The sequence below is a fragment of the Mobula hypostoma genome, chromosome 8 (assembly GCF_963921235.1).
Source record: "Mobula hypostoma chromosome 8, sMobHyp1.1, whole genome shotgun sequence".
Classification (NCBI taxonomy): Eukaryota; Metazoa; Chordata; class Chondrichthyes; order Myliobatiformes; family Myliobatidae; genus Mobula; species Mobula hypostoma.
In genome coordinates this window covers 113,292,084-113,318,996 of record NC_086104.1, presented here as the reverse complement: position 1 = coordinate 113,318,996, position 26,913 = coordinate 113,292,084, and the positions used below count along the sequence as shown (strand labels likewise).

Sequence of the window (26,913 nt, the reverse complement as noted above, 5' to 3'; positions counted from 1 at the left end):
GAGATAGCAAAGGTACTTAATGAGTACTTTGCTTCAGTATTCACTACCGTAAAGGATCTTGGCGATTGCAGGAATGACTTACAGCGGACTGAAAAGCTTGAGCATGTAGATATTAAGAAAGAGGATGTGCTGGAGCTTTTGGAAAGCATCAAGTTGGGTAAGTCACCGGGACCAGACGAGATGTACCCCAGGCTACTGTGGGAGGCGAGGGAGATTCCTGAGCCTCTGGCGATGATCTTTGAATCATCAATGGAGACGGGTGAGGTTCTGGAGGATTGGAGGGTTGCGGATCTTCTTCTATTATTCAAGAAAGGGAGTAGAGATAGCCCAGGAAATTATAAACCAGTAAGTCTTACTTCAGTGGTTGGTAAATTGATGGAGAAGATCCTAAAAGGCAGGAGAGGCAAAATATGATTGGGAATAGTCAGCATGGCTTTGTCAAAGGCAGGTTGTGCCTTATGAGGCTGAATGAATTTTTTGAGGATGTGACTAAACACATTGAAGATAGAGCCATAGATGTAGTATATATGGATTTCAGCAAGGCATTTGACAAGGTATCCCATGCAAGGCTTATTGAGAAAGTAAGGGGGCATGGGATCCAAGAGGACATTGCTTTGTGGATCCAGAACTGCCTTGCCCACGGAAGGCAAAGCGTGGTTGTAGACGGGTTATATTCTGCATGGAGGTTGGTGACCAGTGGTGTGCCTCAGGGATCTTTTCTGGGACCCCAACTCTTCGTCATTAAATCACCTGAATGAGAAAGTGGAAGGATGGGTTAGTAAATTTGCTGATGACACAAAGGATGGAGGTGTTGTGGATAGTGTGGAGGGCTGTCAGAGGTTACAGCGGGACATTGATAGGATGCAAAACTGGGCTGAGAAGTGACAGATGGAGTTCAACCCAGATAAGTGTGAGGTGGTTCACTTTGCTAGGTCAAATATGATGGCAGAATATAGTATTAATGTTAAGACTCTTGGCAGTGTGGAGGATCAGAGGGATTTTGGGGTCTGAGTCCATAGAACACTCAAAGCTGTTGCGCAGGTTGACTCTGTGGTTAAGAAAGCATAAGGTACATTGGCCTTCATCAATCGTGGGATTGAGTTTAGGAGTCAAGAGGTAATGTTGCAGCTATATAAGATCCCAGTCAGACCCAGTTTGGAGTACTGTGCTCAGTTCTGGTCGCCTCACTACAGGAAGGATGTGGAAACCATATAAAGGGTGCAGAGGAGATTTACAAGGATGTTGCCTGGATTGAGGAGCATGCCTTATGAGAATAGGTTGAGTGAACCCGGCCTTTTCTCCTTGGAGCGATGGAGGATGAGAGGAGACCTGATAGAGGTGTACAAGATGGTGAGAGGCATTGATCATGTGGGTAGTCAGAGGCTTTTTCCCAGGGCTGATAGCTAACACAAGAGGGCACAATTTTAAGGTGCTTGGAAGTAGGTACAGAGGAGATGTCAGGGTAATTATTTTTACGCAGAGAGTGGTGAATGCGTGGAATGGGCTGCTTGGCAGCAGTGGAGGCGGAAACGATAGGGTCTTTTAAGAGAGTCCTGGATAGGTATATGGAGCTTAGAAAAATAGAGAGCTATGGTCATTTCTAAGGTAAGGACATGTTCGGCACAGCTTTGTGGGCCGAAGGGCCTGCATTGTGCTGTAGGTTTTCTATGTTTCTATTGCAAATGTCATTCCATTCTTTAAGAAGAGGGAAGCAGAAGGAGGAAATTTTAGGGCAAGAGTCATAGATCACTGCAGCACAGACTAGCCCATCTAGACCAATCCAGACTGTTATTCCGTCTAGTCCCATCAACTCGCACCTGGACCATAGCCCTCCCATCCATGTACTCATCCACACTTCTCTTAAATGTTGAAATCAAACCCACATCCACCAATTCCGTGGTAGCTCTTTCCACACTCTCACCACTCTCTGATTGAAGAAGTTACCCCCATATTCCCCTTAATCCATGACCTCTAGTTCTAGTCTCACCCAACCTCAGTGGATAGAGCCTGCTTGCATTTACCCTATAGTCCTTATGTTATCTGTATATGGTATACAAAATTACATCTCCATAATACATAGATTTCAAACTACGAGTGTATGATACTTCGTGTAAATGTCAATGCCAACCCAAACTAGGAGTCTTTTGATACTGGGCTAGAAAATATTTGGTTATGTAATCATCCATTCACTCCAAACTGAAACAGACACTTCTCAAACCTAATAAGAGTCAAAAACAACAAAATTACTCATTTAGCCTAAGTCTTGATGCAAAACATGCCACTGTTGCAATTAAAAGTGTGAATTGTGATGTGCTTTGCACATTTTTGGGAACATTGGACCACATTAAAGGACTTTAGGAACACAGCAGCAAGGCTGGTAGTTCTCCTTAGATCAGCAATGAAACTACTCAAATATTCTCTCCAGATCAATACTGAGTACTACACAGCATTTATTTCTATCATGATTGAAATATTTCCATATATTCAGTCAACAGAATCTATCCAGCAACCTTAAATAGTATAAATAAATGATTCTTCGGACCTTTATTATGCCATTGATCTTGGAGTAGGTAATAAGGTTGGCACGTCATGGGATAAAGTTCTACATTCTATAATCTCACAATTATATACCTTGAGTATGATATTCAGGGTTTTGTACGTCAGTAAACCAATTAAAAAATTAAAAGCCAAGAGGTGGTTATGCCATTCCCTTTGCACTTGTGACCCCCCCCCCCCCACACACACACACACACAAAGATTTCCTCAACCAACACACATCAAAGTTGCTGGTGAACGGAGCAGGCCAGGCAGCATCTCTAGGAGAGGTGCAGTCGACGTTTCAGGCCGAAACCCTTCGTCAGGACTTCCTCTGGCTGCTATTTCGACTGAAGTTGAGAAGAAGTTCTTCTAAGTTTTTTCCCCATGGAAAAAAGAAACCGGTCAACATAGTCATTTTTGACACGGTCTTTAATTACAGAACAGGCACATACATTTCATTTTAATTATGCAATGATATTTTTAGATTTCTATAAAAGGGAAGAGCAGAAATTAAATGTGGGTTTCTGGAAGGTGTAAAAGTACTTGCATATGGTTCTTGCATTCCAGTTTTGCATGAAAAATTACCGATTCTATCCTTCCAAAGAGTTATTTTATACACTACTGATAATGCAAATATTTAGAAATATCATACAACGTTGTTGGTTTGCATCCTTTTCTGCCTCTTTAGTACAGAATAACTAATATATTCATTAAATCTTCCCTTCTCAAGTCCCACAACTGTCTCCACCATGAGCTTCTCCCCAAGAACTGTTGCTGTGGGAGCACAATGAGGGAAGTTACTTAAGTACACCAGATTCCAGTTAATTGGGCCTTTGGTTAATCAGGGCACCCACTTATTTGGGACAACTCTTAAAGAACAAAAACTAATCGAGAAAATAGCCAGGATTCGCTTTGTTTATTTGGTCCACTAAGTCGCTTAATTGGGATAGGAGAATGTTGACGATCAATTTGTAACTAGCGTCAATCGTGCACTTGTGTGGCCATTAAACACTACACCGTGCTTACAGCGAATGCTTTTTAGTGTCAGTTGCATGTGCCTGTGTTATATTATCAATTTGGGCTAATGCTCTGCCGATTCAAAGCAGTGATTTTTGATCATTTTTATTGTTTTGACTTTTAAAAAATTTCAGACCCTTGCCAAGATAGCACAAAAAATTTGACATTAGCCAAAAAAATTACACTACTGGACCAAATTAAAAACCATCGCCCTAACACCACTTCTTTATTGCTGCATTATGACACTACTTCATGCTGAAAGGCAATAAAGGCAGTCCATTATCTGCACTGATTTTGTTCATTTACAGTCAATCAAAAGATCACGGCAGTGTACACTAGATGATTTCCTCTGTTGATAACTATTAGGAACTAATACATAGTTTTTTAGTACTGTAGTAGTCTTGGAGGTGTTCAAATTTGTTCCCTATAGTTAAACAGAGTTTGTCTTTTTTCATTCCCTTTTAACTATTTCCATGAAACTTTGGCTTCTTGGGGCAGCTGCTTAATTGGGCTGAAATGTCCTGGTGCCGATGTGTTCCCTCCAGTGTGCATCTTAAATGTTATGAATGTGCATTCCTCCAAATGTGTGTAGCAGTTAGTTACTTTTTATTATCTAAAGACAGCCATTTGAAGTGATCGGCTTAAGGTTGTTATAGCCAGGGGTGGTAACAGGGACAAGCTCCCACTATCTATTAAATGCTCCCAATGCTGTGCATCTCAAATAGCCTCTGACAACCAAGTCCAGTTCCTGGCCTTCATGTGTGGCTTAGCTACTAAGCCCAGCGAAATCATTACTACTGACAGGAAAGGAGACAAAGGTGTGTAACTGTTACCTTAAAACCAGTCATTCGAGCAGTGGGGCTCATCAGTCATGGTTGGCAGCTCATCTAGAAGGAAAACTCTGATCTCAAACCTCCACTGCCTTACAGCTACACCCACTCATGGGGAAGGCTCCGGGAATAAACCCCTGAGGGAAAAATTCTGAATCCAGAGTTCCCAAGGCAGTCCTATGTTGAGCTCAATGCAGACTGGCAACTTGTAACGCTGCTAGTGCCAAACTGTTTCAGTCTCTGCCATTTATTTGGATTCATCAGCTGCGTGGAGAGGGGGAGCCTGCAGCGTGGGCAACAGCTTGCTCTCCGTATTGTACCGCCCTGGCTTGTGTATCACATAGACAGCTGGGATGCACCATCCATGGTCAACCCCGACCAATGGAGGGCTTCAATTGAAGTGAAACCTTGTGCAGCTGAGACTCCACGAGAGTGATACTTCAGATTCAGATTTGTTTTCAACATTATACTGAGTTAAAGAGGAAATCAAAGCGACTTAAAATAAATAAGTAGTCCAGCTTCAAATGATCCAGCACTGCTGGAGAAACCCAGTTTGTGTTATACTGGTTCACCAGCAGAGGGAGCAGAGGTATAACATGGAGACATTCTCAACAATTAACCATAAAAAACATTCTCTGACTAATCTGTGTTGAGTATGACATTTTTAAATACCAATAGGACAATATTACTAGTATTTTGGGAATAAAAAACACAAGTCAAAAGACCATTTAGCGCATCAATCTCAATTTGGAGGGGTGAACAAATTTGTAAAACACAAACCTAATCCTTGCAAATGGAGGCCAAATTTGAAGGATGAAAACAAAGGACAGCAATAATACCAGGCTGGCTGCAGCTCAGTCACTGGAATTCAGATGTGAATAAATTCAGCAAACTTACAATGTTCTGATTTTGGCTGCAGTTTTCCTTACATCACATTTAGTATCAGTACTAAATCAAATGGCAAGTACGCTAACAGCACAACGTGACAGTAAATGATGTTCACAATATCATTCTCTCTGGAAGGCAGAACTACAAAAGCAAAGTAAAGAAGAAGCTGGAATTCTGAAATGGCATCAACCCAAGAATGTTATCCTCTTCTGGCTTCATAGACACTACCCAACTGTTTCAATGTCTCCAGCAGTTTCATTTATTGCAGTACACCTGTGATGTAATGGGGGTAAAAATTCCTCCAATCACCACCTGAAACTAAATGCTTTTGCTATAAAGCACACTGACATAAACAGCAACTGCACCAAATAACCATCCTTCTCCACTTTCAACTGGGGAATCTTAACAGAGAGCAAAATTACTCCATAAACATTTCAGAAAGAGGACGCCATTGCCAAGAATAGTCAGTCACTACCACCCACCCCAACCTCTCAACCACTGATGGAAACAAATGCCAAGTGTCCAGATTTTTGTACTCAGCTACTGGACTTGGATCCCATGGCAGCCAATCAACAGCCACCAAAAGATGAGTGAGTTCAGTCTCTTTGGGCAGGCGATTATAACTTGTCACCACCCTCCTGAGGTTGATATCCTCCACTTTGCATTCTTGCCTTGTACTTCAGATAGTCTCTTCTTTTGTCAAAATACTTGATCTGGAGAGCAAAAGGCAGTCCGTTACAAATCACCGAAAGGCAATGAAGGAACAGATGAGACTATAAGACATAGAAGCAGAATCAGGCCATTTGACCCGTCAACTCTACTCTACAATTCCTTCAATCCCATTGTGTGTAAATTGTGTGTAAATATGTCTGATGAAACCACACTGGAGTTGGAGGAGCAATACCTCATATTCCATCTGAGCTGCCTCCAACCCGATGGCATAAATATCGATTTGTCCAACTTTGTGTTATTTCTCCTCACCCCCTCTCTCCAATTCCCTGTTTTTTCATTCCTAATTCTGGCTTCCTGCTTACCCCTTCTCTTCTCCACACCAGCCCACCACCTGCCTCTGGTCCACCCTCCTTTCCCAAAAGATTCCTTCTTATTCAGCCGTTTGCCTCTTTCTCCTATCTCCTCCCAGCTTCTTACTTCATTCCCTTTCTCAGATACCCACCTTTTCCCTCACTTGGTTTCACCAATCACTTGCCAGCTTGCTCTCCTCCTCCTCCCCCCACCTTTTTCCCCATTCTGCTCCAGTCCTGATGAAGAGTCGCAGCTGAAAATATCATCTGTTTATTCCTCTCCATAGACGCTGCCTGACCTGCTCAGTTCCTCCACAATTTTGTGTTCATCTTCTTGTTGCTTGCAATACCTTCAGCCCAATTCCAGTTCCCCATGTTCTCTTACCGCCAAGCCTGATGGAATCTTACTAAGTGTGCCAAGTTTGGGTCAGGTGTCTGAGGTAGAATTAGGGAAGAACTCCAAAAGTTTGGGGCTGAGCAGATGGAATCACTTTCACCAATGATAGAGTAATTAAATACAGGGATCTGGAAGATCATAGATTTCTCAAACTTACACCTCTGAAGCTGCAAACAGATCTCAGTGTTCTGATTTGAGAATCACCCTCAAGTAAGACACCACAATCTCAAGGAAAGTCTTGATGTAGTGTGAAGGTGTATAAATATGTGGAGCTGTTCTGGGCATTTTTGTTGCTTAAAACTCCATGGTTGTAATACTCACCCATTGCTGTGGGCAGCTGCTTTCAAATACTGTTCTGAATTTCTGACACTCTGAAAAATCTTCGTCAGTCTGATCCAGACATTGCCAGTACTTGTCCCTCGCTCCCCAACAGACCTTTCTCTCCTCCGCTGTCGGAGCAGTCATTCTACCAGGAAAATCATAATTTGTATTTATTGATACAGGCTGCCTCAGTAAAAAAAGTCTGTAGAGTCACAACCAGAGGCCAGTTAGTTTACCGCACAAGGCCAAAGGATTCAGATTTATCACGAAACATAAAGTGACATCTGAATTTGCGTTAGCAACTCAACACCATCCAAGGAAGTGCTGGGGGCAGCCCACAAGAGTCACCACGTATTCCAGTGCCAATATACTATGCCCACAATGTTCAGCAGAACAACACAGACAACAAAACACAACAAGTCTTTTTTCTCCCCCTGTCCCCAACCCACTTACATACACTGATAGGTCTCCAGCCACAGGATGGGCTGCCTCTGGACCTCCCGGTCTCAAGCTAGGTGTAACTCCTGCCCTTTCACATTTTCTCTCACCATCAACCAGGTACCTAAATGACATATACCTTTTGCCTGACCCCCTGAGTTCTGAGCTTGGCCCCATTTGCTCTCGATCGTTTACATGTTCATCAGACTCCTGAAACAGACTCATGATTCTAAGCTACGACGCAGGATGACATTACTGAGCGAACAGAGGAGAAGATTGAAGACTGTTTTCAAACCTTCCATCACAAGCACATGTCCCCATTAGAAGACACCATCCATCACTGGAAATTCTCCCCCGCTTCTTGCTACTACCATTGGGGAGGAGGAACAGAAGCTGAAGATTCCCACTCCACGTTCTTGCCCTTCGCCATCAGATATCTGAACAGACCATGAACACTACCTCACTAGTTGCCTTTTGCACTATTTATTTTTGTAACATAGTCATTTTTATGCACTGTACAGCTGCTGCAAAACAACAAATATCACAACATATATAAGTGATAATAAACCAAGTCCATCTCTTGGCCTTCGCGTGCGATTTAGCTATTAAGCCCAGCAGAACTGCATCTACTGACAGGGAAGGTGGGTTACTAATGCCTTAAGACTAGTCGCTTAGGGCAGAGGAGGTTCGCCAGCCATGGTTAGCAGTTCACCTAGGAGAGGGAACACTCTGATCTCAAACCTCCGCTGCCTTGCAACTATACCTATTCATGGGGAAGCATTTGGGAGTAAACCCTGAGGGAAAAATCTGGAGCTGGAGTCGCAAAGGCAGCCCTACTCTGAGTTCAACACTGACTGGCAACTCCTGCGATGCCACCTATTCCAAATTGTATAGAGTTCTGCCATTCCTTTGGATTCAACAACTGTGTGGAGAGGAGAAGCCACTACATAGGGAACAGTTTAGTCTCCATATCATACTGCCCTGACTTGCATATCATGAAGACAGGAGAAGAAGGAAAAGATGGAATACGAAGGTAAATTAGCCAATAATATTAAAGAGGATACCAAAAGTTTCTTCAGATATATAAATTGTAAAAGAGTGGTAAGCGTGGATACTGGACCGCTGGAAAATGATGCTGGAGAGGTAGTAATGGGGGACAAGGAAATGGTGGATGAACTGAATAAGAATTTTGCATCAGTGTTCACTGTGGAAGACACTAACAGTATGCCAGAAGCTCAAGAACGTCGGGGGATAGAAGTGTGTGAAATTGCTATTAATAGGGAGAAGGTTCTTGGGACACTGAAACGTCTGCAGATAGATCAGTCACCTGCACTAGATGGTGTTCTGGACCCTGAGTTCTGGAAGAGGTGGCTGAGGAGATTGTGGAGGCATTAGTAATGACCTTTCAAGAATCACTAGATTATGCATGGTTCTGGAGGATTGGAAAAATTGCACATATCACTCCACTCTTCAAGGGAGAGAGGCAAAAGAAAGAAAGAAAATTATAGGCCAGTTAGTCTGACCTCAGTGGTTGGGAAGATGTTGGAGTTGATTGTTAAGGATGTGCTTTCGGGGTACTTGGAGGCACATGATAAAATAGGCAGTAGCCAGCAAGGGTAAATCTTGCCTGACAAATCTGTCGGAATTCTTTGAAAAAATACCAAACAGGATTATCAAAGGAGAATAGGTGGTGTTGTGTACCTGGATTTTCTGAGGCCTTTAACAAGGTGCAACACATGAGGCTGCTTAACAAGAGCCCATGGTATTACAGGAAAAATTCTAGCATGGATAAAGCAATGGCTGATTAGTAGGAGACGAAGAGTTGGAATATAATTTTAGTTTCCCAAATATTGATTGGCATCTCCCTACAGCGAGGGGTTTAGATGGGGTGCAGTTTGTTAGGTGTGTTCAGGAAGGTTTCTTGATACAATATGTAGATAAGCCTACAAGAGGAGAGGCTGTACTTGATCCGGTATTGGGAAATTAACCTGGTCAGGTGTCAGGTCTCTCAGTGAGAGAGCATTTTGGAGATAGTGATCATAATTCTATCTCCTTTACCGCAGCATTGGAGAGGGAAGACAGGGAAACGTTTAATTGGAGTAAGGGGAAACATGAGGCTATCAGGCAGGAACTTGGAAGCATAAATTGGGAACAGATGTTCTCAGGGAAATGTACGGAAGAAATGTGGCAAATGTTCAGAGGATACTTGCATGGAGTTCTGCATAGGTACGTTCCAATGAGACAGGGAAAGGATGATAGGGTACAGGAACCGTGGTGTATAAAGGCTGTTGTAAATCTAGCCAAGAAAAAGAGAAGCGCTTACAAAAGGTTCAAAAAACTAGGTAATGATAGTGACCTAGAAAATTATAAGCCTAGCAGGAAGAGGATTAAGAAAGAAATTAGGAGAGCCAGAAGGAGCCATGAGAAGGCTTTGGCAGGCAGGATTAAGGAAAACCCCAAGGAATTCTACAAGTATGTGAAGAGCAAGAGGATAAGATGTTAAAGAATAGGACCAATCAAGTGTGACAGTGGAAAAGTGTGTATGGAGCCAAAGGAGATAGCAGAGGAACTTAATGAATACTTTGCTTCAGTATTCACTACGGAAAACGATCTTGCTGTGTGGATAGTCAGAGGCTTCTTCCCAGGGCTGAAATGGTTGCCACAAGAGGTCACAGGTTTAAGGTGCTGGGGAGTAGGTACAGGGGAGATGTCAGGGTTTAGTTTTTTACTCAGGGAGTGGTGAGTGTGTGGATTGGGCTTCCGGCAACGGTGATGGAGGCGGATATGATAGGGTCTTTTAAGAGACTTTTGAACAGGTACATGGAGCTTAGAAAAATAGAGGGCTATAGGTAAGCCTAGTAATTTCTAAGATAGGGACATGTTCAGCACAACTTTGTGGGCCGAAGCGCCTGTATTGTGCTGTAGGTTTTCTACGTTTCTATGATTGTAGGGATAACTTACAGCGGACTGAAAAGCTTCAGCATGTAGCTATTAAGAAAGAGGATGCGCTGGAGCATTTGGAAAGTGTCAAGTTGGTTTAAGTTAGAACCGGACGAGATGTACTGTGGGAGGTGAGGGAGGAGATTACTGAGCCTCAGGCGATGATCTATGCATCATCAATGGGGACGGGAGAGGTTCCAGAGGACTAGAGGGTTGCAGATGTTGTTCCCTTATTCAATAAAGGGAGCGGAGATAGCCTTGGAAATTGTAGACCAGTGAGTCTTACATCAGTGGTTGATAAAGCTGATGGAAAAGATCTAGAGAGGCAGGATTTATGAGCATTTGGAGAGGCATAATATGATTAGAAATAGCATAGCTTTGTCAAAGGCAGGTCGTGCCTTATGAGCCTGATTGAATTTTATGAGGATGTAACTTAACATATTAATAAAGGTAGAGCAGTAGATGTAGTGTATATGGATTTCAGCAAGGCATTTGATAAGGTACACCATTCCAGGCTTACTGAGAAAGTAAGGAGGCATGGGATCCAAGGGGACCTTGCTTTGTGGATCCAGAATTGGCTTGCCGACAGAAGGCAAAGAGTGGTTGTAGATGGGTCATTTCTGCATGGAGGTCGGTGACCAGTGGTGTGTCTCAGGGATCTGTTCTGGAACACCTTCACTTCGTCATCTTTATAAATGATCTGGATGACGAAGTGGCGGAATGGGTTAGTAAATTTGCTGATGACACAAAGGTTGGGGGTGCTGTGGATAGTGTGGAGGGCCGTCGGAGGTTACAGCGGGACATTGAAAGGATGCAAAACTGGGCCAAGAAGTGGCAGATGGAGTTCAACCCATAGTTCACTTTGGTTGGTCAAATATGATGACAGAATATAGCATTAATGGTAAGACTCTTGGCAGTGTAGAGGATCAGAGGGATCTTGGGGCCCGAGTCCATAAGATACTCAAAGCTGCTGCGCAGGTTGACTCTGTGGTTAAGAAGGCATACATCAACCTTCTTCAACCATGGGATTGAGTTCAGGAGCCAAGAGGTAATGTTGCAGCTAAATAGGACCCTAGTCAGACCCCACTTGGGAGTACTATACTCAGTCCTGGTTGCCTCACTGCAGGATGTGGAAACTATAGGAAGGGTGCAGAGATCTACAAGGATGTTGCCTGGATGGGGGAGCATGCCTTATGAGAATAGGTTGAGTGAACTCGGCCTTTTCTTCTTGGAGTGACGGAGGATGAGAGGTGAACTGATAGAGGTGTATACGATGATGAGATGCAATGATCATGTGGGTAGTCAGTGCTGAAATGGCTAACACAAGAGGGCACAGTTTTAAGATGCTTGGAAGTAGGTACAGAAATGTCAGGGGTAAGTTGTTTTTTTATGCAGAGTGGTGAGTGCATAGAATGGGCTGCCAGCGACGGCAGTGGAAGCAGACACAATAGGGTCTTTTAAGGAACTCCTGGATAGGTACATGGAGCTTAGAAAAATAGAGGGCTATATGTAACCCTAGGTAATTTCTAAACTAAGTACATGTTTGGCACAGCATTGTGGACCGAAAGGCCTGTATGGTGTTGTAGGTTTTCTATGTTTCTATAGGCCTGTAGTATGCTGTAAGTTTTCTATCTTTCTATAGGGAGCCTTTTCTAGTTGGCTGCTGGTGACATGGTGTGCCACAGTGGTCTGTTTTGGGACCCCTTCTTTTTATGTTATATGTCAATGACTTGGATGATGGAATTGATACTCTTGTGGCCAAGTTTACGGATGATAGGAAGGCAGGTGGAGGGACAGGTTGTTCTGAAGAAGAGTGGCCAGAGAAGTTCTTGGATGGATTAGGAGAACGGGCAAAGAAGTGGGAGATAAAACATAGAAAACATAGAAAACCTACAGCATAATACAGGCCTTCGGCCCACAAAGCTGTGCCAAACATGTCCTTACCTTAGAAATTACCTAGGGTTATTCATAGCCCTCTATTTCTCTGAGCTCCATGTATCTGTCCAGGAGTTTCTTAAAAGACCCTATCGTATCTGCCTCCACCACCGTCGCCGGCAGTCCATTCCACGCACTCACCACTCTCTGCATAAAAAAACTTACCCCTGACATCTCCTCAGTACCTACTTCCAAGCACCTTAAAACTGTGCCCTCCCATTTCAGCCCTGGGGAAAAGCCTCTGACTATCCACACAATCAATGCCTCTCATCATCTTATACACCACTAATCCTCTGTCGCTCCAAGGAAAAAAGGCTGAGTTCACTCAACCTATTCTCATAAGGCATGCTCCCCAATCCAGGCAACATCCTTGTAAATCTCCTCTGCACCCTTTCCATTGTTTCCACATCCTTCCTATAGTGATGCGACCAGAACTGAGCACAGTACTCCAAGTGGGGTCTGACCGGGGCCCTATATAGCTGTAACATTACCTCTCGGCTACGAAACTCGGCCACGATTGATGAAGGTCAATGCACCGTATGCCTTCTTAACCACAGGGTCAACCTGTGTAACAGCTTTTTCGGGCCCCAAGATCCCTCTGATCCTCCACACTGCCAAGAGTCTTATCATTAATACCATATTCTGCCATCATATTTGATCTACCAAAATGAACCACCTCATACTAATCTGGGTTGAACTCCATCTGCCACTTCTCAGCCCAGTTTTGCATCCTATCAATGTCCAGCTGTAACCTCTGACAGCCCTCCACACTATCCACAACACCTCCAACCATTGTGTTATCAAATTTACTAACCCATCCCTCCACTTCTTCATCCAGGGCATTTACAAAAATCATGAAGAGTAGGGGTCCCAGAACAGATCCCTGAGGCACACCACTGACCTCCATGGAGAATATGACCCGTCTACAATCACTCTTTGCCTTCTGTGGGCAAGCCAGTTCTGGATCCACAAAGCAATGTCCCATTGGATCCCATGCCTCCTTACTTTCTCAATAAGCCTTTCATGGGGTACTTTGTCAAACACCTTGCTGATATCCATATACAATACATCTACTGCTCTACCTTCATCAATGTGTTTAGTCACATCTTCAAAAAATTCAATCAGGCTCGTAAGGCACAACCTGCCTTTCACAAAACCATGCTGACTATTCCTAATCATATTATGCCTCTCCAAATGTTCATAAATTCTGCCTCTCAGGATATTCTCCATCAACTTACCAACCACTGAAATAACACTCACTGGTCTATAATTTCCTGGGCTATCTCTACTCCCTTTCTTGTATAATGAAACAACATCCACAACCCTCCAATCCTCTGGAACCTCTCCTGTCCCCATTGATGATGCAAAGATCATCGCCAGAGGCTCAGCAATCTGCTTCCTCGCCTCCCACAGTAGCCTGGGGTACATCTCGTCCGGTCCAGTGACTTATCCAACTTGATGCTTTCCAAAAGCTCTAGCACATCCTCTTTCTCAGTATCTACATGCTCAAGCTTTTCAGTCCACTGTAAGTCATCCCTACAATCGCCAAGATCCTTTTCTGTAGTGAATACTGAAGCAAAGTATTCATTAAAAATCTCTGCTATCTCCTCTGGTTCCATACACACTTTTCCACTGCCACATTGATTGGTCCTATTCTCTCATGTCTTATCCTTTTGCTCTTCACGTACTTGTAGAATGCCTTGGGGTTTTCCTTAATCCTGTCCTCCAAGGCCTTCTCATGGCCCCTTCTGGCTCTCCTGATTTCATTCTTAAGCTCCTTCCTGCTAGCCTTATAATCTTCTAGATCTCTATCATTACCTAGTTTTTTGAACCTTTCCTAAGCTCTTCTTTTCTTCTTGACTAGATTTACAACAGCCTTTGTACACCACAGTTCCTGTACCCTACCATCCTTTCCCTGTCTCATTGGAATGTATCCCCTGAACATTTGCCACATTTCCCTGAGTTGGATTATAGTGGTGGGTGTATGGTGATACACTTTGATAGAAGAAATAAAAGGGTAATCTATTTTCTAAATGAAGAAAAAATTCAGAAACTTGAGGTGCAAAGGAACTTGGGGGTCCTCATGTAGGATTCCACGAAGGTTAATTTGCAGGTTGAGTTGGTGGTGAGGAAAGCAAATGCAATGTTAGCATTCATTTCAAGAGGACTAGAATATAAAAGCAGTCATGTAATGTTGAGGCTTTATGAGGCACTGGTGAGGCCTCACGTGGAATACAGTGAACAGCTTTGGGCTCCTTAGGATGTGCTGAGATTGAAAGGAGGTTCACGAAAATTATTCGAAGTTTGAAAGGCTTGTGAAATGAAGATACTTGATGGCTCTGGGCTTGTACTCACTGGAATTTAGAAGAATGAGGGGTAACCTCATTGAAACACATTGAATGCTGAAAGGCTTAATAGAGTGGATATGAAGAGGATGTTTCCTGGGGCAGTTTAGGGCCAGAGGGACTCTCTTGGGGGCACTAAATGGAGTAGGTCGCATTTGGGCTTTGCTCCGTTCATTGTAAATTTACTTACCACCCATTTACTATCTTTATCAGTGTTTATAATACTTTTACGTGTTTGAACTCTGAATTTTAATCAACGGAAATGGCTTAAAGAGGAAGAAAGGCATTAGCCGAAGGCAAGGAATCTGGTAATGGAAATGGAAAGATGTCTTTGAACAGCCTAAAAAGTCTCAACTTACTTTAGAGGCTATCTCGAATTTATTGGATGAAACGTTTGATAAAAGATTTACTACCTTGGAAGTATGGTTAAAGGAGAGCGAAGGTAGATTGGCAGCACTTGAAAAGAAGAACGAAAAACAGCAGCGCAAATTTCAGAGCTTACTGAAGCTGGAAAACAGAGAGATCACAGACTGAATTCTTTGGAAAAGAAATTAACTTCGACCACTCATACACTGGAGCAGTATAAAGGAAAGATTATTGATTTGGAGAGTCGAAGACAGAATTTGCAAATAAGACTCAGTGAAGACATCGAGAGCGGGGATCTTACTAAATTTTTTTCTCAATTCTTAATGGAGGTCTTTGGCTCAGAGGTTTTTTCTTCTCTTCCTGTGCTTGAACGCGCGCATAGGGCGCAGAGACCAAAACCGCCCAAAGAGTTAAAACTGCACCATGTAATTCTTTGATTTCACTATGTGAAAACTAAGGAGCAACTAATTCGGGTTGATCGTCAGAAAGGAATTATTCAGCATCAAAATCTTAAATTTCATTGGTTGAAGATTATTGTCCTGAGGTTATGCAAGAAAGATTGCGTTTTAAAACGGTGATGTCGGAATTATATCAGAGGAATCTCGGACCGGCTTTGTTATATCCTGCTCACCTAAGGGTTGTTCTGCCTGATAAATCATTTAAATGGTTTAAAACCATGGATGAAGCACACAAATTTCTTGAAGGTCTAAGTTTGAGAGCAGATGCCTAATTTTTTGAAGATCAGCGCTTGGGTTTGGACGTCTTAAATTTACGGTTCCTTTATGTCTGTGTATATCTGGTTTATTAGTTAATAACCAGCTTACAGATTTGGACATTTTAACTTTTTAAAATTGTATGCTTTTGAAAATTATTAAGAATGATTTGGTGATTATTTCCTTTTTCTTGAAATATTATTAAGATTGCATTGTGTCATTTTTTAAGACCTTGTCTTTTAAAATAGTCTGCAAATGACTGTTTTTTCTCTAACTTGTGTTTGACATTCCTTTCATAATGTTTTGACCATGGGTGGTTTTCTTTTTTCTTTTTAAAATTTGGAGACTTGCCCTCAAGAGAGACGGGAGCAGGGAGGTTCTTAGCTAGTTCTCTGGCTGTCTATTGGCCAGGTTTTCGGTCTTTGTGGGTGGGGGGGGTGGGGCTACTTTTAGATTAGTATTTTTCTTTTGGGCTGAATTGAAACTACAAAAATGTCTATATTGTCGTAACTTCCAGTTCCTCTTTAAACTTTTTTCCCTCTTTCTGATTCGTGAGTTTCCTATGCAATATGGTTAACCCTTTACATACATGGTTTATTTAAGGAAAATGGATAACATTATTAATTTTGTTTCATGGTATATGAACGGTTTGAATCATCCAATTAAATGGAAGAAGATTTTTAAAGTCTTTCATAGACTGAATGCTCAAGATTATCTTTGCGCAGGAGACTCATGTGAGGAAGGAAGATAATCAGTGCCTTTTTAGGTTTTAGAAGGAACAACAGTTCCACTCTAACTCATTGGCTGAGGTGAAAAGTGTTTCTATTTTTATAGACTCCTCGATTTCATTTGTTCACTATGATACAATTTCAGACCCATATGGTAGATTTCTATTAATCGCTGGTTTACTTTGTAACCATGAAGTAGCTTTAGTTAATATTTATGCACCAAATACTGACTATCCTGAATTCTTTAAGCACTTAATTATATCTCTTCCTAATTTAAATAAATATATGTTAATAATGGGCAGAGATTTTAATTGTTGTCTGAATCCTATGATTGATAGGTCTGCACCCAATCAGGTACTTCCAAACAAATCTGCTATTTTCATTAATTCCTTTTTAGTTGACTCTGTAATTTTATAAGTTTGGAGGTTTTTATATCCTAATGAAAAAGAGTTCTCTTTCTTCTCTCATGTATATCATAATTACTCCAGAATCGATTACTTCTTTACTGATTCTCAATTAGTTTTGTTTGTCACTGCCTGTGAATATGAAGCAATTGCCATTTCCGATCATGCATCTTTGAAATTATCAATGAAAATTTACTGATAGTACCTTTAAGACTAAACAAAGGCGATTCAATTCTATTTTGCTTCAGGATTTAAACTGTGTTAATTTCATTAAAGAACAGATTGCTTTTTTCTTTTCAACTAACTCAACGGAAGAAATTTCCAGCTGGATATTATGGGATACCGTTAAAGTATATATCCACAGGAAAATTATTTCATACTCTGCTGGATTGAAAAAACAAATTAATAATGAAATATGTACTTTGGTTGGTAAGATAAAAGAAATTGATAGAAAATATTCTACTGCTCCCAATTTGGAGCTTTATAAAGACCATAAGACAAAGGAGCAGAAGTAGGCCATTCGGCCCATCGAGTCTGCTCCGCCATTTTATCATGAGCTGATCCATTTTATCCTATTTAGTCCCACTGCCCTGCCTTCTCACCATAACCTTTGATGCCCTGGCTACTCAGATACCTATCAATCTCTACCTTAAATACACCCAATGACTTGGCCTCCACTGCTGCCCGTGGCAACAAATTCCATAGATTCACCACCCTCTGACTAAAAAAATTTTTTCGCATTTCTGTTCTGAAAGGGCGCCCTTCAATCCTGAAGTCATGCCCTCTCGTACTAGACTCCCCCATCATGGGAAACAACTTTGCCACATCCACTCTGTCCATGCCTTTTAACATTCGAAATGTTTCTATGAGGTCTCCTCTCATTCTTCTAAACTCCAAGGAATACAGTTCAAGAGCGGACAAACGTTCCTCATATGTTAACCCTCTCATTCCCGGAATCATTCTCGTGAATCTTCTCTGTACCCTCTCCAACGTCAGCACATCCTTTCTTAAATAAGGAGACCAAAACTGCCCACAGTACTCCAACTGAGGTCTCACCAGCACCTTATAGAGCCTCAACATCACATCCCTGCTCCTACACTCTATTCCTCTAGAAATGAATGCCAACATTGCATTCGCCTTCTTCACTACTGACTCAACCTGGACATTAACTTTAAGGGAATCCTGTACCAGGACTCCCAAGTCCCGTTGCATCTCAGAACTTTGAATTCTTTCCCCATTTAAATAATAGTCTGCCCGTTTATTTTTTCTGCCGAAGTGCATAACCATACACTTTCCAACATTGTACTTCATTTGCCACTTCTCTGCCCATTCTTCCAATCTATCCAAGTCTCTCTGTAGACTCTCCGTTTCCTCAGCACTACCGGCCCCTCCACCTATCTTCGTATCGTCAGCAAACTTAGCCACAAAGCCATCTATTCCATAATCCAGATCGTTGATGTACAATGTAAAAAGAGGCGGCCCCAACACTGATCCGGAACACCACTGGTAACCGGCAGCCAACCAGAATAGGATCCCTTTATTCCCACTCTCTGTTTCCTGCCAATCAGCCAACACTCTATCCACGTATGTAACTTTCCCGTAATTCCATGGGCTCTTATCTTGTTAAGTAGCCTCATGTGTGGCACCTTGTCAAACGCCTTCTGAAAATCCAAATATACAACATCCACTGCATCTCCCTTGTCTAGCCTACTGGTAATTTCCTCAAAAAATTGTAATAGGTTTGTCAGGCAGGATTTTCCTTTCAGGAATCCATGCTGAGTTCTGCCTATCTTGTCATATACCACCAGGTACTCTGTAACCTCATCCTTGACAATCGACTCCAACAACTTCCCAACCACCGATGTCAAGCTAACAGGTCTATAATTTCCTTTTTGCTTCCTTGCCCCCTTCTTAAATAGCGGAGTGACATTTGCAATCTTCCAGTCTTCCGGAACCATGCCAGAATCTATCGACTTTTGAAAGATCATCGCTAATGCCTCCGCAATCTCCACAGTTACTTCCTTCAGAACACGAGGGTGCATTCCACCTGGTCCAGGAGATTTATCGACCTTTAGACTATTCAGCTTCCTGAGTACTTTCTCTGTCGTAATTGTGACTGCACACACTTCTCTTTCCTGCCACCCTTGAGTGTCCGGTATCCTGCTGTCTTCCTCAGTGAAGACTGATGCAAAATACTTGTTCAGTTCCTCTGCCATCTCCTCATCTCCCATTACAATTTCTCCAGTATCATTTTCTATCGGTCCTATATCTACTCTCACCTGTCTTTTACTCTTTATATACTTGAAAAAGCTTTTAGTATCTTCTTTGATATTATTTGCTAGTTTCCTTTCATAGTTAATCTTTTCTCTCTTAATGACCTTCTTGGTTTCCTTTTGTAAGGTTTTAAAGACTTCCCAATCCTCTTTCTTCCCACTAATTTTTGCTTCCTTGTATGCCCTCTCCTTAGCTTTAACTTTGGCTTTGACTTCTCTTGTCAACCACGGTTGCATCCTTTTTCCACTCGAAAATTTCTTCTTTTTTGGAATATACCTGTCTTGCACATTCCTCATTTCTCGCATAAACTCCAGCCACTGCTGCTCTGCCGCCAGTGTCTCTTTCCAGTCAATTTTGGCCAGTTCCTCTCTCATGCCACTGTAATTTCCTTTACTCCACTGAAACACTGACACATCAGATTTCGGCTTCTCTTTTTCTAATTTCACAGTGAACTCAATCATGTTATGATCACTGCCTCCAAGGGTTCTTTCACCTCAATCTCTCCAATCACCTCCGGTTCATTACACAATACCCAATCCAGTACAGCCGATCCCCTAGTAGGCTCAACAACAAGCTGTTGGAGAGAGTTGAGCTTCAGATGCAACATAGTTTGTTATTAACAACCCCAATTGAAAATCAATTACTTAAAACTAAGAGGCAATTTTATATACGTGGTGACAAATTGGGTAAATTATTGGCTAACCAATTGAAAGCTGCTTTGGCGAAACGTCAGATTAATAGGGTTCGTAAACGGGATGGTATTTTGACAGTTGACCATGATGAAATTAACAAATCTTTTCAAGAATTTTTTACCAATTTATACCAATCAGAATCTCCTGATGATTTTACCATAATGCATTAATTTTCAAGGAAATTGAATATTCCGAAAGTATCAGTTGATGAATGTTTAGCACTAGACGCACCCATTACTGAAGCGGAAATAAAGAAAGCAATTTATTCGATAAATTCTGGTAAAGCACCTGGTCCGGATGGGTATACAGCTGAATTTTTTTAATCTTTTGCAGATTTACTTTCTCCCTGGTTATGTAAAATTTTTAAAGATGCTTTATTTGTAGGTAAATTACCACAATCCTTTTATGAAGCATCCATTTCTTTAGTTCCTTAAAAAAAAGATCTTACTGAATGTGCATCATATAGACCTATATCTTTGTTGAATGTGGATTCTAAAATCCTTTCTAAAATATTAGCAATTAGATTGGAGAAGGTATTGCCACAAATTTTCTCCGAGGATCAGACAGGATTTATTAAGAATCGTTATTCCCATTTTAATGTTAGGAGGTTAATGAATATTGTATACACTACTTTATCTAAGACTCCAGAATGTGTTATCTCGCTCGACACCGGGAAGGCGTTTGATAGACTTGAATGGGAATATTTATTTAATACACTTGAAAAATTTAATTCTAGCCCAAAATTTATATCTTGGATCCAATTGATATATCATACACCTTTGGCTTCTGTATTCACTAATAATCAGAGATCCCCTTTCTTTAGGCTTTTCCGAGGTACTAGGCAGGGCTGTCCTTTGAGCCCCTTACTATTTGATATTGCCCTGGAGCCCTTGGCAATCGCTATTTGTGATTCACCCAATATATTTGGCATTACTCGTGGGAATGGGACGCATAAAGTATCACTACATGCAGATGACTTGTTACTATATATTTCTAATCCAGAGAAATCCATTCCTGCAATAATAACACTACTTGCTCAGTTTAGCAGTTTTTCTGGTTATAAATTGAATCTTAGTAAGAGTGTGCTTTTTCTATTAAATATGCAAGTCTCAATTTATAGACAGTCACCACTTAGATTGGTTACTGATTATTTTATTTATTTGGGTGTTAAAATTACTAAGAAGCACAAGGATTTATTCAAAGTTAATTTTTTTTACCCTTAATTGATCATGTTAAACAATTGTTTACTAAATGGTCCCTATTGTCCATATCCTTGATTGGTCAAATTAATGCTATTAAGATGATTATCTTATCTAAATTTCTGTATCTATTTCAGGCGGTATCAATTTTTATCCCTAAATTTTTTTTGATATTATTGATTCTAAAATTTATTCATATATATGGCGGAATAGAAATCCTAGGTTAGGTAAAAAATATTTACAGAAATCAAAAAAGGAAGGTGGCTTGGCTTTGCCGAATCTTAGGTTTTATTATTAGGCAATTAATATTCAATATTTAAAGTTTTGGACACAAGAGTTGGATGAAACTCAGTGTCCACGATGGATGAACCTGGAGCATGAGACTGTACAGGGGTTTCCATTGGCTTCTATTCTAGGGGCTGCGCTTCCCTTTGCACTTACTAAATTGAATAAACAAATGATAAATCCAATAATTAAACATACAAAACAAATATGGTTTCAATTTCGTAAATATTTTGGACTGAATACATTTATCCTGTCAAGCTCTGTTATATATCTAATTTTTTCTTGCAACCATCTAGAATTGATTAAGCTTTTCTTTTATGGAAAACAAACGGAATAACGTGTTTTCATGACTTATTTATGGATGATTGTTTTATGTCTTTTGAACAGATGTCTAATAAATATAACTTGCCTAGGTCTCACTTTTTCAGATATTTACAGATTAGAAATTTTCTGAATGTTATTTTACTTTCCCATATCACATCAAATTGAAGTTATGGAAAAAATCTTAAGTTTAAGTCCCTATCAGAAGAGTTTAATATCTTTTATTTATGATTTAATTATGAAAATACGCTTAGGTACTTCCGATAAAATTAAGAATGAGTGGGAGAACTTCAGGTACCTTTACCTACAGAGAAATGGGAGAAAATTCTTCAACTAGTTAATACCTCTTCAATGTGTGCCAGACATGCTTTGATACAATTTAAGGTGGTTCATCGGGCTCACATGTCCAAGGATAAGTTAGCTCGTTTTTACTGCCATATAAATCCTGTTTGCGATAGATGTAATTCCGAGGTGGCTTCCATGACACAGATGTTCTAGTCTTGTCCTCTTCTAAAAAAAATACTGGAAAGATATTTTTGATATTATCTCAGTAGTTCTGCATATTGATTTACAACCACATCCTACTACTGCAATTTTTGGACTACCAGTGATAGACTTTAGTCATTTATCCTTGTCAGCTTGTCGTCTAATTGCATTTGTTACATTAATAGCTAGAAGATCCATTTTACTTAAATGGAAAGATTCCAAACCCCCTACTACATTTCAATGGTTTTTCCAAACGATAGCATGCCAAAACTTCGAAAAAATTAGGAGTGGTACAGTGGTTCAGTTAAATTTGAAGAGACTTGGAGGCCATTTATTCAATACTTGCATATGATGTAAATTGACCACTTCTGAATCTTTTGTAATCATTTCTTGTTAATGTATAGAGGAGCAGAGTTAACAACAAATAATAATTTCAGCCTTTGTAATATGACAGCCCATTCTTTTTTTTAGTTTAGTTTTCCTTAATTCAGGATTTTTTTTCCCTCTTTATAAAATATCTTTTTCATAGTTAGTTGCTCTAAGATTGGGAGGCTAAACTATATTTGACACTTGGAATCTGTGCTTGTACATGTTAACCGTTATTAATGTAATCCTGATCTCTTTGTATCTTTACTATTATAGTTATGTTTATCAATTTTGAAATTTAATAAAAAGATTGAAAAAGAAAAAAAGAAAGACCAGAGGACACAGCCTTGGAATAGAGGGGCACCTTTTAGAACAGAGATGAGGCAGAATTTCTTCAGACAGAGAGTGGCGATTTGTTGCCACAGGCGGCTGTGGAAGCCAAGAGATTGGGTATATTTAAGGAGGTTGATAGATTCTTGATTTATCAAGGCATGGAGGGAAATGGGGAGAAGGCAGGAGATTGGGCTGAGAGGGAAAATCGATCAGCTGTGATGAAATGGCTGAATAAACTCAATGGTCCAAATGGCCTAATTCTGCTTCTGTGTCTTATAGTCTTACAACTCAAGTCCTCAAGTCCTAGCAATATCCTTGTAAATTTTCTCTGTACTCTTGCAACCTTACTTACATCTTCCCTATAGGTAGGTGACCAAAACTGCAAATGATACTCCAAATTAGGCTTTACCAATGTCTTAATAAAACTTCAGCATCTCCAGGCTGTTGGGAATCTCCAGCCCATGACTGATCAAAATGGAGAAGAAATTTGATAGTGTTTAAGAGCGCAAGCCCTTGAATCAGGACCACTCAGAAACCTTGAAATACATAGCAGAAGGAGCACACCACCTCACATAAACTACCTAGCTGCCCACCCCCTGCCACACAACCTATGGTAAGCCTGCATTCCCGCACTGGCCTCAACAGCCACCTTAGATCTCACAAAGAAAGAAAAAATCAGTGTAATAACAAGTCAACCTCGATGCTGAAGGGCCGTCTGAGAAGGAGAAGCAGAAGGACTGAGATCCACAAAGGGAGACTGAGCAAGCCCCGTCCATTCAGCAATGGGGCAACAGCATGGAGATATGGTAGGCTCACAAAGGGAGAAGATGGTACCAAGTTTTTCGATTCCTTTTTTTGATCTAGTCTTAACCTCAAAATAGAGATTTCTTGTTACAGTCTGGAAAAACCTTAACCTGAATACTGACTGTGTGGCTTGTAATAATCTGACCCTAGTGAGATTACAGGCTTTATTTATAATTGGTATAATCAGAAAAAATCTTAACTTATAGAGAAGTCCAATCATAAACAAGAGAAACTCTGCAGATGCTGGAAATCCAAGCAACACACACAAAATGCTGGAGGAACTCAGCAGGCCAGGCAGCATGTATGGAAAAAGTACAGTCGATGTTTTGGGCTAAAACCCTCCAGCAGGACTGCAGAAAAAAAGATGAGGTGTCAGAGTTAAAAGATGGGGGGGAGGATGAGAAAGGAGGAGGAAACACAAGATGATAAGTGAGACTGGGAGGGGGAGGGGTGAAGTAAAGAGCTGGGAAATTGATTGGTGAAAGAGATACAGGGCTGGAGAAGGGGGAATCTAATAGGAGAGGACAGAACGCCGTGGGAAAAAGAAAAGGGGGAGGAGCACCAGGTGGGAGGCAATGGGCAGGCAAGGAGGTAAGGTGAGAGATGGAAAAGGGGATGGAGTGGGGTGGGGGGACCATTAAAGGAGGTTCCAGAAATCAATGTTCATGCCATCAGGTTGGAGGCTACCCAGTTGTTATTTCTCCAACCTAAGTGTGGCCTCATTGTGACAGTAGAAGAACCCTTGGATTGACATAAGAGAATGGGAATGTGAACTACAATTAAAATGGGTGGCCACTGGGAGATTCTGTTTCTTCTGGTAGATGAAGCATCATAGGTGCTCGGTGAAACGGTCTCCCAATCTACGTCAGGTCTCACCGATATACAGGAGGCCACACCAGGAGCACCAGATACAGTATATAGACCTAAAAGACTCCCAGGTGAAGAGATGCCTCGCCTGGAAGGACTGTTTGGGACCTGAATAGTAGTGAGGGAGCAGATGTAGGGGCTTTTCATTCCAGAACAAAGGAGATGTCCTCCTTCTTCAAAGGGCTTCCCTTCCTCCACTGTCAACACTGCTCTCAACCATATCTCTTCCATTTCACTCATGTCTGCTCTCACCCCATTCTGTCACCACCATACCAGGGATAGGGTTCCTCTTGTCCTCACCTATTACCCTACCAACCTCCACGTCCAGCACATAATTCTCCAAAACTTCCGCCATCTCCAAAGGGATCACACCACCAAGCACATCTTTCCTTCCCCCAACTTTCTACTTCTGCAGGGACCACACCCTACGCAACTCCCTTGTCCATTCATCCCTCCCCACTGATCTCCCTCCTAGCACTTATCCTTGAAAGCGGAACAAGTGCCACACCTGACCCTATACCTCCTCCCTCATTCAGGGCTTGAAATAGTCCTTCCAGCTGAGGTGACACTTCACATGAGTCTGTTGGGGTCATATACTGTGTTCACTGCTCCCGGTGTGGCCTCCTGTATATCGGTGAGACCCAACGTTGATTGCGAGACCACTTCACCAAGTACCTTTCAGAAAAAGCAGGATCTCCCAGTGGCCACCCATTTTAATTCCATTTCCCATTCTGACATATCAGTCTCCACTGTAGAAATGAGGCCACACTCAGGTTGGAGGAACAACACCTCATATTCCATTTTCTGGTAATGACACCACCCCCCCCCCATTCCTTCGCCATCCCCCATCCTCTTTTCCCTCTCTCATCTTATCTCTTTGCCCACTCATCACCCCCTCTGGTGCTCCTCCCCCCATTGCTTTCTTCAATGGCTTTCTGTTCTCTATTAGACTCCCCCTTCTCCAGCCCTGCATCTCTTTCACCAATTAACTTCCCGGCTCTTTACTTCATCCCTCCCCCTCCAAGCTTCACCTGTCGCCTTGTGTTTCTCTCTCCCCTCCCCCCTTTCAAATCTACTCCTCAGCATTTTTTCTCCAGTCCTGCCGAAGGGTTTTGGCCCGAAACATCGAATGTGCTTTTTCTCCATAAATGCTGCCTGGCCTGCTGAGTTCCTCCAGCAGTTTGCGTGTATGTAGCTTAACTTATAGAGTATAATGTGAGCACTGGACGCCTTTTGAGGAGAAACAAGCCGAAACACTTTAAGCAACTTGCATCTCTCCCTTTTTCCAACCTTTGTGACTCCCTAACACTCCCAGCCCGAACTCCACGGCTGCTTTACTAGTGTCACATGCGCTCCCGGCGTGGTCGAGAGCGAGAATCTCTACATTCCTCGTAACACTGATGCAGGAATATTTCTCAACATTTCAAGGCCCCAAACTAGACACAAAATTAAGCAAAGTTCAGCTCTGTATTCACGAGCATCACCTTCGGTCCCGCGGCCTTCGGTCACCGACTGGTTCAAAATGGCGGCGGACATCTGTGTTAACCTCCGGAACTCACAATGAGGACCAAAGCGCGCTGATGGGAAAAGATTATACGTGACTCACGATGCAGTTCCGGTTAATATTGAGACTCGTGTGGCGTCGCCATCTTTGAAAAAGGCATCACGATACCGGAAGTTAAGGTGGGGATACTCGTGTCAGTCCAAGCAAGCAACACACATCAAAGTTGCCCAGGCAGCATCTCTAGGAACAGGTACAGTCGACGTTTCAGGCCGAGACCCTTCGTCAGGACTAACTGAAAGAAGAGCTAGTAAGAGATTTGAAAGTGGGAGGGGGAGAGGGAGATCCAAAATGATAGGAGAAGACAGGACGGGGAGGGATGGAGCCAAGAGCTGGACAGGTGATAGGCAAAAGGAGTGTGAGAGGATCATGGGACAGGAGGCCCAGGGAGAAAGAAAAGGGGGAGGGGGGGACCAGAACCAGAACCAGAACCAGAACCAGAACCAGAACCAGAGGGTATAGTCAGAGGGACAGAGGGAGAAAAAGGATGTGTGTATATAAATAACGGATGGGGTACGAGGGGGAGGTGGGGCATTAGTGGAAGTTTGAGAAGTCAATGTTCATGCCATCAGGTTGGAGGCTACCCATACGGAATATAAGGTGTTGTTCCTCCAACCTGAGTGTGGCTTCATCTTTACAGTAGGGGAGGCCGTGGATAGACATGTCAGAATGGGAATGGGACGTGGAATTAAAATGTGTGGCTACTGGGAGATCCTGCTTTCTCTGGCGGACAGAGCGTAGTGTTCAGCAAAACGATCTCCCAGTCTGCGTCAGGTCTCGCCTCTATATAGAAGGCACATCGGGAGCACCGGACGCAGTATATCACCCCAGCCGACTCACAGG

General features: G+C 42.0%; 1 protein-coding gene across 2 annotated transcripts; it reads right to left on the bottom strand.

The window, feature by feature from the left end:
- Nucleotides 1-2,751: 2,751 nt before the first annotated feature.
- On the bottom strand, nucleotides 2,752-26,140 carry LOC134350853 (cytochrome c oxidase assembly factor 6 homolog). Of its 2 annotated transcripts, XM_063056625.1 has the most exons (4): nucleotides 25,994-26,140; nucleotides 21,998-22,175; nucleotides 7,014-7,158; nucleotides 2,752-5,986 (listed from the first exon to the last, which is right to left on the bottom strand). In XM_063056625.1, the coding sequence occupies exons 3-4, from the start codon at nucleotides 7,155-7,157 to the stop codon at nucleotides 5,891-5,893; spliced, it is 240 nt and encodes a 79-aa protein (XP_062912695.1). In that variant the 5' UTR covers nucleotide 7,158; nucleotides 21,998-22,175; nucleotides 25,994-26,140; the 3' UTR covers nucleotides 2,752-5,890. The 2 variants fall into 2 exon arrangements, with proteins under 2 accessions (XP_062912695.1, XP_062912694.1); XM_063056624.1 differs by lacking the exon at nucleotides 21,998-22,175 and having other exon boundaries at nucleotides 25,994-26,135.
- Nucleotides 26,141-26,913: the final 773 nt, after the last annotated feature.